This window comes from Aythya fuligula, chromosome 7 (assembly GCF_009819795.1).
Source record: "Aythya fuligula isolate bAytFul2 chromosome 7, bAytFul2.pri, whole genome shotgun sequence".
Classification (NCBI taxonomy): Eukaryota; Metazoa; Chordata; class Aves; order Anseriformes; family Anatidae; genus Aythya; species Aythya fuligula.
This window is the reverse complement of record NC_045565.1, coordinates 23,843,751-23,857,152: the sequence shown is the minus strand read 5'-3', so window position 1 is coordinate 23,857,152 and position 13,402 is coordinate 23,843,751. Positions and strand designations below refer to the sequence as shown.

The window sequence follows — 13,402 nt, the reverse complement described above, 5'->3', positions numbered from 1 at the left end:
ATTCACTTTCCAAGAGCTTTGTTCTGTGATCTGAAGTTAATAACTAAATCATTTTTGAGACTTTTCCTTCTTGGAGTCCATGTGCTGGTGGATTTAGTTCAGTCTGTATGTACCTAGTGATGTATCTGTACGTGGTGTTGCGAGTTGTTGACAGGAAATTTCGTAACGAAAAGTAGTACATTCCAAATTGGAGGAGAAAAATAGCAACAAAAGCAACCTTTTCATTGCTTTTAACTGTCTTTTGGGTGTTTAAGGAAACAAAGGCTAAGGACTGGAACAGACAGTGAAATTGCTTCGTCCTTAAACAGTGACTACTGCTTTAATGCTCTCCAGTGATATCTAGTGCAGGTCTGATGATGGTGTGGTAAAAATGTCATTGTGTGAGTGTTAACAACGGGCGCAGTCATGCTTAATAGTGGCTTTGCACTGGTCTTGAAATATTTTGACAAAAATAACAGAAAATCCAAGGCCATGTGGTCTTTCCTATAAGCATTCCTCCCTCACGCTCACCCCAAAAAACATGCACTGCTGCTGCTCTGATAGACTTGCCTGGGGTTAAAGGAAGATCCCAGTCCAGTAAGGTATTCACATTGAATGAAAAAGAAAGTACTGAATTATTGTTTTATTTTAGAAAAGAAATTTTGGCATGATGTTGGATTTATCAGACCTTTTCGTGCAGTGGCTTGTGACCGTTGTGTGCTCTAAACCCCTAAAGGTGTGGTTACCTCTCATCAGCTGAGCTGCTCCACCTGACCTTCTGCACAGGCATCTACCACCCAAACTGCTACTGTTGCTGTAGATTTTGCTAGATTTTGTCGATTTTTTTGCGTTTTACTTCACACCTTGCATGGGCTATGAGGGTTCCTGTGACTCAGCTGACAGGCAGTCGATCATTAATCAATACTAACTCTTCCAGTCATATTTGGACCAAAAGTTGCAGAGTAAGAGTCTGTGAGAGCCTTGGATGCCTGCAGGTACTACGACGAAAAACCTTCTTGGTGGCCAGGTAGAACTGCAAATAATTTCTTGGCCAAAATCCAGAAAACCCCTTTGTCTTCAGCCATCCCGTTGCAAAGTACGGAACAACTCCGTGCCCAGGAACACTTTTATCCCAAGAGTCTAAGACTTCAGCTTGATAGTAGCGTTCTTGCTCCAGCCTGAGACGAATGTGTGCCTGGTAACCTGTAGACTTAATTTAACTGGTGTGATTTCCTCTGCATTTTCCAGCAGTGGACAGCCAAAGTGCCCCAACTAATTATATTATAAATCAGAAGCGGTGGGATGGAAACACTGTAGGAATCTCAACACATGGATCCTCATAAATCCCTGTTTGATAGCGATGGAGGGGGCCAGAAGAGGAGGGGCAGAGGAGGCTGTTGTAGTGCTTTTAGGGCTTTTCATGTTTATGACAACAGGGCGTCCTTATACCCGCTTACCCATGTTTTTTTTTCCTTCCTCTCTTCCCTCGGCCTCCAAAATTAAACCTGGCTGCACAATGAACATCGTGAGTCTCCTGCTGCTCATGTTCAATTTTCAAACAGTAGGAGGAAAGTGCACAGATAACAAATGCTCGCTGCATGCCAGGTCCCTTCCGTTAGCTGGAACAGCGGCCGCCTGAGTTTGACAGAAGTTTTCCAAGCGCAGAATAAGTGCAGCTTTCCTCGTGAGCTAAAAAGTCCAGGTCCTTTTCAAAACAGTTTTTAGAAGTACCTCTCTCTTGGTGTCCTTGAGAACAGTCCCTCAGTGGATCTGACAGATGTAGTGATACTTTTAGCAAGAGCTTCTTTGTTGATAATAATATAGAGTCTGGAAGCACATTTCTCTTTGGTGGGAAGATAGAAAGTGGTTTTAAGACAAATTGGGGTTATTGTTATTTGGTTAAAAGACCAGGAAGGTCTGAATAGCTGGAGTTTTTAAAAAAAATTGTCATAAAAATTGAATCAGACTTTGGGGTGTGTGTTTGTTTGCAGTTCATTTAGAGATTCAGAGATTCCCTTTAAAGCAGCTGTTGTGTTCTCTCTGTTCTTCTCAAACGGAGCTGCATTTTCAGAGTCCTGTGCCATAAGACAGATTTCCCATTTAGTAGCTAGTAATTCTCTTTTGTCTAAATATTTGAAAAAACTCTATTTTTCAATATTAAAATACTTGTAAGCATTTTTTTCCAGACCCTGAGTCTCTCACAACACGTAGACACTCCAGAGAAATATATACTGATTGGAGAGAGAGGGCTTGTCCCACCTGTGTAGTTTCTGTTCCCTTCTGATCTAGGTGGATGTTCCTGCTCACTCTTGCAGCAGTAAGCACCAAGAACAAATAGCCGGCACAAAAGGGAAAGCATAGTGGATTTGCTCTGTGATATCCAGGATCTTGCCGTTACCTCCTGTTAATTACAGGCTGAACTCTTGCCAAATCGTCATGCCATTTCCACTCAGCCTCAGAGCAGAATGCAAACTGCCTATAAAGAATGCCCTTTCTGGTTCATATTTTTAGAACTGCTTAAGAGGAATTATTACGGTGTCACTGGACTTTACAACAGGCTCCTTAGTGTCCTCCAGTATTAAGCTCTTCCCTCTTCTGCAGCAGTAATGGTGCCAAGTCTCGTCTGCGAAATTCTTGTCTCTCCCCCTGTAACCTCCTGCATCTGGGAGTGCTGTGATTTCAAGGAAGAATTTTGCCATAAAACAAGGAAGAGACTGCTCCCGACAGCCTCACCAGGCTGCTCCCTGTGGTGGAGAGAGCATGGTTGTTATCAGGACTGAAGGAGTGATAAGTAAATGTAACATAAAATTCCTGCGAGCCAAGAACACAGATATGGCAGACTCATTTCACTGAAGATGGTTTAGTTTACACTACGTGATGGGAAGGCACAATGTGTCATATAGAATTTTCTGTCTGAGAAATTAATATAGTGCTAGAATCCCAGCCCAAGCTTTTCTTTCCTGCTCCATCCGAGGTGCCAGCAGGTTCGTGAATTAACATGCTGTGTCTTCCACTTGCTTTTAGGAGCATTCTGGAAGAGTCTTTCGCCTTCAGTTTGACGAGTTCCAGATTGTCAGCAGCTCACACGATGATACCATCCTCATCTGGGATTTTCTGAATGACCCAGCTGCCCAAGCAGAATCCACTCGTTCCCCGTCCAGAACGTACACTTACATCTCAAGATAAATAACACTACACTGTACCTCACACTCGCACAGGTAAAAATACTAGTAATAATGATAATGATAGTAATAATAATTACAGAGGCTCAAAGATGACACTGGACATAATATGAGCATGCTGCTTGAATGCCTATCTGAGTCTATCAGTATTTCTCATCTCAGTTGTACAATAACTGCAGCGACCTGTGAAAGGACAGCAAGGATTCTGGTACCTTAGAACAAGGTCTTTATCCTAGGATTTGTGGCATGTGGTGCCCGTGAGTTTTCTGGAAGAACTCCTCCTCTGTCCATCATCATCAATAATTAAATCAGCTATCACTGCTGTCCAGAAGGAGGAAGGGTTTCTGCAGAGCGAGCAGAGCAGCTGCTGCCTAACAAGGGGATGCAGATGGCCTGACCCTGGGCAGTTGTAACCAGGCAGGAGTGTTTCGCCAAGAAGTGTCAGCTTTATTCCCTCCCGCTGAAGTGGTGACCATTCTTCTCGCTCTGCAGCAAGCTGATTCAAGAGAACAGTTTGGCTTAGGGGGGAGATTCTGAGGCACAAGACCTGGCAAATTAAATCGAGATGCATCAATATGCAGAATCATTTACTGACAGGGCCAGCCCTCCTCCTTTCTACTACAGCATGGCTGTTAAATTGCTCATGGCAGAGCCTGGCTGGTCTGCTCGTCACCTTACCTTTTTGTCTCGGCCAGCACAACGTGGGGAGGAAATTGTGATTCTTATGTTTGGGTCATTTGCAGAGTGGATTTGATGTCTGTCAGCAGAGTGGGATGGCATCATTGCCCTCTGTGGTGGGTACCACTGCTGTTAGTAGCTTGAGAAAAAAGGCAGATGAGCTGACAGGTTTCTGCAAGGGGATGTTCATGATGACATTTTTCCATGAAAATGCTCTGTCCTGGAGCACATTCTATATCCTGTTTGATGAGTAAATATACAGAGATGCTCCAGAGCTGTCACATCAGTTACTTTGATTTTCTCAAACACTCTGGTCAATCAGGTGTTCTTTTAAATCATTAAAAGGCTTAGTACAAATGGGGTTTGTTTGGTTTGTTCTGTTTTTTTTTTTTGTTCCCAGGACTCATTTAAGCTGCAGTATTTAAATTATCTGCCAATGCCAGGACAAAAGAACTATCCACGTAACCAATACTTGCTGAAGAGAGAAGCTCTCAGACTTGTTTCTGGAACAAAGTTGGCATGCGGTTGATCTCAGACAGGGTCTACTCAGCGCGGCTGACTGCTAAAGTGCTGCTATATCAGAAGATGACTTTTATCTTTCATGAACAATTAACATTTTTAAGCCTTCCCATCCCTTTCCTCCCTCGTCCCCATCTTCCCGTTCACTCCTCTCCCCTTTACCCTGTTTGGTTCCCCTCCAAACCCAGTCACAGATGTCCTGTGAATATATTTAAGATGTTGCCAGAATGTGTTGCTTTGCTCTTAAGCAGAAGACTTATAGCCACAGTGCACCCTGCTGGGAGAGTCACTCCGGGGTGGGTGGGGAGGAGGCTGCTACTCTCAGACTGAAATCAATATCCATTGCTAGGCCTTTGTAAAAACATTCGACTCTGAAGAGCAAGAGAAACGCGTGTAACAGCCAGACCAGGGCCCCCCCTTCCCCGCGGCTTTTGGCTGTTTGACTGCAGACCTATTCCTTTGGAGAGAGGACCCTTGAAATTTGACTATTATGAGCTAAATCCATCTCCTTCCTCTCCTGCCTGCTCTGCTAACCCTTTGGAAGCTGGATGTGTATCGTAGTCTCCTTTAACATCTGCTTGGCTGGGGAATGCTAGTCAGTGAAAAGTTAAACGCTCTTCTGCCAAAGTCCCAAGCATGAGGGACTGGGGCCGAGGTCCAGTTCCCTCCATCCCAGTGAAACGTTGTCTGAGGACAGTACTTCACTAGCAAAGAGGTGGTTTGTATGAAGGACAATCTTACCCCTGCTGTTCTCCCCGAAGACAGCTGATGGCTTAGGAATCGTTCTGTAAATAGGACGAGGAGGGGAGCTGGGCTCTGCTCCTTTCCTTCCATCCGAGGGTACAGTCTCCTGGCGATGGCAGGTGGGTAGATGACAGCCAATTTTAAAGACAGTGAAGTTAGAAGTGGTTCCAGGACAACTCTACGGCAGTTCTGGGGCTGGCCTTACTAGAAAGCTCTAGCAGGGAGAGCCTTTGGTGTGCTCCTCTAACCTACGTGCATGCTGCGTTGCGGTGTAGGGACACGGGATGATTAGTCCCTTCGCTGATAGCTGAGCTGGATCTTCGCTTTCTGGCCGAGGCTTTTGCAAATCGCTGTTGTTTAGGAGATTAAAATAACCCTGGAGGGGAGGGACATGAGAAAAAAACTCTGCCTACCTCCGAACTAGATAGAGAGGTCTGGGGAACATGGCTCTTTCTGGAGAGCTGCAAGGAGTTGCAGCAGGCCTGCGTTTGGGTCAGGAAAATCTGTGTAAATCAGCCGCTGGCCGTTCCGGGCTGTGCCCACGTCTCCCACTGCAGGTCTTGAATAACCCCACTGGGTTACGGCAGGGAGTTGCTCCAGTCCTGCAGTGGGAAGTCAGGGCGCTTTGTCTCTGGGCTAGGGGAGTTTGAAACAGGCTTTGTAACACCCTCTAAACTTGGAACTTGGCAGAGGGAAAATTATATTCAGCTATTCTCATCATCTTCACTTTGCTATGGAAGCAGTTGCGTTGTTTCTAATTGCTTGGGATGCGCTTTTCCCACCAATGAAATCTTGCAAGGAGCCAGGCCCAGGGTCCCCAAAGAGCAGTTCAGAGGGCTTAAATCATTTCGGTGACAGCCAAGATGGATGAGCAAGCAGTGGAGGTATGGAGGAATGGAAAGCAGGTGTGTAGGGTGTACCTGGCACGGTTCCTGCAGCGCATGAGCAGCAGTGCTAAGCACCCAGCTCCCTGGGTTTTCGTTGAGCCTAGAGACTACATCAGCTCAAAAGAGCATCTCAGAGCGTGTGGTGACACTCCTGTTTGAATTATCACTGTAAAAAAGGTCAAACAGGTTAACTCTGCCCTGTTCAGGTAACATTGACAGCGTGACTTATCTCTGCAGAGTCCTAAATGTTCTGAGTGACAATAGTAAGTTCACCCACAGCTAATTTTGACACTACTTCTGAGCTTAGGAAGGCTGTTTGAGATTTCAGGCAGTTACACATATCAGACATAGTGCAGTCCCGAAGCAAAACTGGCAGGGGAGCAGGGAGAATCAAAGTGCACATCCCAGCCATCTCTCAGTTCAAGTTCTGCATCTTATTCCTAATGTTATTTGAGCACTGTTCCTCTAAGTTCAGTTATGGCCTCGTCTGCAGCATGGTTGCATATCAGTAGGGGATAAACCTTGGCTTCAGATTTAATAGTTACTTCCCTCGCTTTGTCTGGTCATCCTCTTTTTTTTTCCATTTAGGTCACTGTAGAAAACACCAGTCTGTTACTCCAGCCTCTGAAGGCTGCAGACTTCCTAATATTTTAACTGCGTCCTTGTGGGTACCACCTGCAAGGATGCATTTTATTTTATTAGTTGCAAGAATTTGGGAGAACCGGAGGACCGGCTGGCCAAACAGAGCCACCACTACTGCAGATTGTCCATGGTTGTCATAGCCCTGCTGCTCCGTGCTGCTGTCCTGTAACTTCTGAGCACTGTTGGGTGCTCGAATGGTGGTTAACCATAGTTTGAAGTCTGCTGTATGGAGCTGTTCAGGGTACAGTTTGTGAGCAACAGCTGAGATCTGGTTTTGGCAAACGATAAGGGCAGTGTCTCACCTTCCAGAAGGGGCTGTCTGGGGACTTGGTACAGAGCTGCAGAAGGGCAAGGCTTCCTACCCCGCTCCCGAGTTGTGCAGATTAGCTGATAGCTAAGAAGGAAACTGAAGTTAACTGATTCACTTGAACTTGAAACTGCCACAGCCTGACATTTTGTGGTGTTCAGTGTACCCCCAGGGAGGAGCAATCTGGTAAGTAGATCTCTCAGTGTCAGCAGAGAGTGGCTTTTTCAAATTCCCCCCTTAGGATACGTGCGTGTGTGTGTGTGTGTGCGTGCAAGAGTGCATGTGAGAGAGAGGTTTCAGCATGAACCGACTGGGTAATCCCTCGGCTGGGTCGGAGCAATTGCAGAGTTTATCATGAAAAGAGCTAGAACATGCTTGCTGCAAGGAGATAAAAAGGGGCTGGAAGTGTCTGTGGGCTCTAAGTGTTTGCACATTGCTTTGAAATGAAATGAAATACCTCTGCTGAGTAGAGATCGTCACTTCTCCCACGAGTAGGAAGCTCGCACTAGCCTTCCACCTCGAACTACGGGATCCAAAGTCCTGGAGGTGCGGGACATCAGAGCAGGACAGCCCGCTGCGGCCACACCGCCTCCTGCTCGTGACTCCTTGGGCAATAGGGCACAGTTTCGCTGCAAATATTTTCTCATCCTCAGAGGAGCACGGCTTGCTTTAAAATATGCAAATAGAGAACGGCATGAAGGGATTTGCAGTGGGAGAACTTGCGTGGCTGTCTCCTGGGAAGCAGCTCCCTCTGCTCCTCACCAACCTTCAGGGACAGACACATCGCTGCTGGAACAGAAGGATTCGGGTGACCAGTCAAGAAGTCATCAGAAACGCTGAAATGCTTTACACTTGTTTCTAAACTGGAAGCTGACTTGGACCACCATGCTCTACCTACCTGCCTCCTGCTCCAAAGGATCCTTTTTTCTTTTTCCTATTTTTTTTTTTTTTTTGGAACAACTCTGAAAAAGCTGGAGAGTATCATGGTATCGTATGCATTTCTCTGCTCCTGGGTATGTGTTTCCTGCCCCTGCCACGTGCTCCTTTCCCAGTCTGAGCAGAGCCCCAGGCTTGGCTCTGAGGTTTTTAGCATCCCGGCTCTGATGGGAAGCACATCTCCAGCCCGGGCTCCTTGCCTAGCTCTGAGGGCACCTTCCTTCAGCACCATTTTAGATCTGATTTTCCTGGCTGGTGATTCCCAAGCTGGCATATTTGTGGTTGATGCATAGAACCAGCAGCTCTTCCTGGTTAGGGAAGCTGATGCCAGCCTTCCTCCTGCAGGCTCGCTCTTGTGGGAGGAGAAGGAGGAGGCAACCCACGTGCTTGAAAGCTAGGAAGGAAGTGTGGGGATGGAGATGGACCTCTACAGGAGTGGGGACAGTGCTGATCTGTCAGCATTTCTTAGCTTGTGTACGAGGCTCAGGAGAACAAAGGGTTTCTCTAAGAACATCAGAAATGTCGGGAGGTAATCAGGTGTTGCCTCCAGCTGCTGAACTGCTCGGCTGATGCCCCCTTTTGGGTTGCACTGGGGGCATGAACTGGAAGGGTTGGGCTAAGCTACATTGGCCAAGAGAAGAAGGAACGTTGCCGGGGTCTCCAAGTGGCATGCATGATGCATCTGACATGCTGAGCCTTGCCCTTCTGTTGTCCCCCCAGAAGCAATAAGCAACAGCTTCCCAGAAGGAAGGGGGAACAGCAAGAGCCCCGGCTGTCCCCAGAGGAGGTCTCCATATGAAATCCCTCCTACAGAAGCAACAGGTCCCTTGGGTGCAACCCCAGCAGTGGGCCCAGGGGAGTGGTTGCCTGCTGAGGCTCAGATTTGGCTTCTTCTCCTTTTCCCTTCCCCCTCTTTTTTTTTTTTTTTTTTTTTAATTTTTTAATGAGCTATGGACTAACTCCTGGCACATTCCCAAAGCTTCTCTCCCATGGCGAGCCTTGATACCAGGCCAGAATAAATCGTCCTTTGTCTTGTCAGAAAATTCTTCCCGTGACTTTGTGCTTGCTCTCAAAACCCGTTGGGTTTCCCTTTTTGTCCCCGATATCCCCCAGGAGTTGTCACCACCAGTTAATCCTCAGTGACGTTAAACAGATACTCTGAAAATTAGAGGGATGCTGATGTGTGTAGATGTATGAGCCTTTAATATATCGTGACTGACTCCTAGATAGGTCCCTTTATTAATAACCTACTGCCCTAAAAGGTATCCTGGTTCCTGCCCAAGCAGGAAACGAGAGCAGTCGTGGCCAGAAAATCAGCCTGAGACACCAGTCTTCATCACAGAGCACCTCAGCTCCCCACCTGTACACCGAAATAAATTGTCTCACCTTTACAGACAGTGTTTTAAGCCCTGCGTGCAGGAGGAAGGCTGGCCAGCCTGTCCCGGGCTGTTTGCTGGGACCAACAAGGAGCTGGCTGTGAGATTTTGGGGGAAATTCAGTGTGAGAACCTGGAGCCGTTTGGGGAGCAGAAATGTGCTTTCAGCTGCTTTGTCTTTATCACGCGAGGCGTTGCAGGGCTCAGCCAGCCTACCCACAGTTTTAGCATGGCAGAAAATAATTTGGAGCTGAGCAAAAAGGAGCAGGGCTGGTTTCTCCAGCTATTTACCATCGGTAAATAATAAAATAATAAAAAAAACCTTCCTGAGAGCCTGCCAGGCCAGCCTGTGCTGCATCCCTGCCTGCTCAGACTGAGAGGGGAGCAGGAGTGGGAGAGGTGAGAAAGATCATGGTTTCTCCAGAGTTTTTGGGTTGTTACCCCGCTATATTTGTTATCCGGATTCTTAAGTAATGAGTGCTTTGAATTTCGTGATTATGTTACGGTGATGTGTAGTTAATGTACTAATGTTCACTTGAGCTAGGGTCATGGTAACAGTGTGTTTTGTTTCGTTTTCTTTTCTTTTTCTTTTTCTTTTTTTTTTTGTTTTTTTAACTGTTCAGAAAATAACTTAAATACAAAGGTTAAGCTGTGAATCTCTCCTGTTTTCCTTTTGCTGGGAAGGACGCCGTCACAGTATCAGGCCCGTGTCTTTGAGCCCCCTGTGTACATGGATCGCACGTCTGGTACAGGGCACCAGAAAAAAAAACACAACAACAAGCAAACAACACTTACTCCGAAAACCACAGCATACTTTTTAATTAACAAACTCTCCATTCGTGGCTGATGGCAAATGAGTCCGCCCTGCAAGTCAGGGAGGGGATGTGACTGACGCACCGAGCCCCAGCCGGCCTGCCCATTAAAAAGGGGTGGGTGGGGGGAAACTATAAAGACTTTGTGCTTTTCTGGATCCTCTTGCAAGATCCTGGTAGGAGAAGCACAAATTTGTTTTATAAGCTAATCAGAACCCTGCTGTTCAATAATGAGTGAGTAATTGACATATCGCGGCACCGCCATGCAACACAATGGCTGGGGATGCTGACATGCTTGCGGCTCACCCGAATTTCAACGCAAGCACCCTTGGCCCTCTGAATACCTCCCTCTTAAAAAAAAAAACGCTCCGCCGCTAGCAACCCTGGCTCTTTCCATTTTCCTTAACAGCCCCTTTTAAAACAAAAGCCACCGCGGTTTTAAAACCCTGGCTCCTGGGGTGGCCAGAAAACAAACAAGCGCGGCGCCCCCGCCGCCTCTCTCCCTGCTGGCTCCATTCTTGGCAGCCAGCGGGGGACTGAAGATTGCGACGCCTCCTGCTCTGCCGCAGCGCTGGGAGCAGGGCTCCTGTCACTTCCAATCCCCGTCTCTCCTCCTGACAGGATCCCCAGCGGCCGGCTGCTTTGTTTAGCGAGGGTGGGCTTTGTTGTTGTTGTTGTTTTGTTTCGTTTCAAATAAATAAATGCGGATATTTACCCCAGTTTAACCTTTTCCGTTCCTTCCCTGCTCTCTCCTCCCACTCAGTAATAGGCTTTGAAGAAGACTTGGGGTGACAGGCGGTCGATCTGTAGTGCAGGATGCAGTTTGGCCTGAGCATCATGTGGCTGCCCACACCCCAAATGAGAGCACATCCCTCTGGGCATCCCCACCCCATGTCCACCCATGCCCAAGGCATAAACACCACAGCAGATCCTCCCTGTGGGCTAGTCCTGGCTGTTCCTTAACTACTCCTTCCCCATCTTAGATGTCTGAAAGCAAGGCTCAGAATATTTCTGCCAAATTTCGAGGACAGGGCAGTGCTCCGCTGCAGGGCACAGCCTGGAAAACTTCTCCCAGGAATCCTGGCATCGTATCCAGAAGCTCAAGAACCGAAGCGCGCTCCTCTTCGAGGAAGAAAAGCAATCTCAATTGTAAATTTCCACGGGAAAGGAGTGAACGCCAGGACGGCTTATCTTAAATAGATTCAGTGCTTAATTACCCTTTCTGTTTAAAAATGTGTGCCTTATTTCCACTTCAAATGAAGGAGGAAAGTAATGTTTAGCATAGCTTCAAATTAACGGCGTTTGATCAACCTACGGCTTTAAAATGGAATCCTCTGGTTTGGGAGCTGGTTTTGGTTTTTAATATATATACATACATTTATTTATTTATTTATGCACACACACGTTCAAGAGTATAGTAAGCTTGTTTTTGGAAAGAGGAAAATTGGTCGGTTTAGACCTGCTGGGCAAATTGATGCAATTCTTACCAAAAAATGTGTAGGACAATTCAGCAGCCAGATGCTGCTGGGCCTGCACCAGCTCGAGGAGGCTGCATTACTGGTGCCAGCATGGCCTGGGAACCAAATCCCAATCAGTTGTGCCTGCTCTGGTGCCTTGATGTCAGAGGAGAGCCGTACAGGTCCTAGCCTGTACAAGTAAATGTCCTCCCTGCAGCTGGAGGATGGAGGCAGGAGATTTCCATTGCAAAACCACAGTTCCCGGGTGCTCTGGGAGGATGGGGCCACCATGATCACAGGACAGTCTCTGTTTCTGCTGATTCAACCCCAAAAGGGCACCACCAGCAAATTGCTGTGACCTTCCAAGCCACGAAGACGCCTGTGAGCAGCCGTGCCCAGGCTGCCAAGCTCCTTCCAGGCAGGGGAAGGATCCATGGCTGCTAAGCCACGCAGCTTTCCACCAGGGTTCATTCAAGCCACGTTTTCCTTCCTTGTGGCCTTTATCCTGGCCCTGCCTGGCTGCTGGGTGGGCACGGAGGGGCAGCACCAAAAACCACGTCCTCCGTGAGGGCTTCTCCACCTCAGCCCTGGGGCTGGGGCCCAGGCCGCAGCAAGGCCAGGCAGTGATGGCGGGAGGGCCCAAGGGAGCTCCATGGCAGCTTCCCCACCCCAAGGAGGGTGTTTTTAGCCAGGGAGCCCCTGCACACAGGCACGGGAGGATCGGGGACGTCTGTAAATAATGGAGACGAGCTCCCTCGCAGCACGGAGCAGGTCAAAGAGTGTCTCAAAGCACCCCAGGCTTCCCTCCTCCTCTCGTCCCCCTTCCTCCCTTGCACATGTTGCTCACTCGCTAAACCTCCTCTCCCAAACGGTGCTGGGGACTGGCACCAGTAACCCCAATTCAACCCTAAATCAATGGGGAGGTGACCCCCGGCTTGGGGCAGCGTCTGGTAAAGGCGACAGCCCAGGGGAGACACAGGGAAACTGAGTCAGGGCAAGACTTGGAGCTGGCACCATCCCTTGGGAAATCCCAATGCTGGCGGGCCGGGAAGGGCTCCTAGTGGGGCAGAGGGCAGGGTAAAGCTCTCATTTTTATGGGGGGAGACGGAGGTGAATCCAGACGGAAGGGGCAGGATCTGGAGCACCCCGCATGGGAGGCCCCAAGGCCATGGGGTGCCCGTGGGGCTCTCCCAGCCCCGTCCCGTGGGACCCCCCCGCAGTGGGGCCAGCCGGCCGTCCCCCTCCCTTTTAATCCCTCCGAGCTGTTGCCAGCCTGGCTTAGTGGGGTCCCCATCCTTTCCACTGGCTGTTGGGCAAATTAAGAGCTTGCTATTAGGCTGCTAATTAAAGGCACTTCATTAGCAGCGGGGGAGGCAGCTTCTGGCCGCCGCAAAATTGGATTCCTCTGAGCTGCCGTGAGCCGCCTCTCTCCTCTCTGGGGCTGGGGGCTTCGCCCCTGGGGCTGGGGGCTCTGCCACCCCCCTGTCCCACAGGGGCAGCTGCCCCGAGTCACGGCCACATCGGGGTACATGGGTTACCAGCCCTCCTGCCCCAAATCCCAGCGGATGGGACGCTGCTGCCCCACACCCTGATGTGGTATGGGGAGGTTTGGGGGGCTGAGGGGGGTTTTGGGAGATGGGGGACCCCCCCTCCACCCCCAGCCTCTGCCTTGGGGGTGATGTAGGGTCTCTGCCCCACAGCTAGGGTGGTGTAGGGTCCCCTCAAATGGCCCCAAGGCCACCCCTACCTGCAAGGTGCCCCAGCGAGGCGGGGAGGCCCCCGGACTCCTCCTCCAGCTGCTTAGGAGCCTCCAATGAGTCCCGGGGACACCCGGGCGGCCTCCCCTTCTCTCCCTTCCCCTCTCCCTCCTTCTTCCAAGTGAAA

General features: G+C 49.0%; 1 protein-coding gene across 5 annotated transcripts in view; it reads left to right on the top strand.

Annotated features, from left to right (window-relative positions):
• Nucleotides 1-8,796, top strand: part of BTRC (beta-transducin repeat containing E3 ubiquitin protein ligase) — a 117,118-nt gene extending 108,322 nt beyond the window's left edge. For all 5 annotated transcript variants that reach the window (XM_032190878.1, XM_032190874.1, XM_032190877.1 and 2 more), the window contains 2 exons: nucleotides 3,004-3,197; nucleotides 4,240-8,796. In XM_032190878.1, the coding sequence (XP_032046769.1) occupies nucleotides 3,004-3,165 (162 nt within the window). In that variant the 3' untranslated portion in view covers nucleotides 3,166-3,197; nucleotides 4,240-8,796. The remainder of the gene's footprint in view (nucleotides 1-3,003; nucleotides 3,198-4,239) is intronic.
• The last annotated feature ends 4,606 nt before the right edge of the window (nucleotides 8,797-13,402 follow it).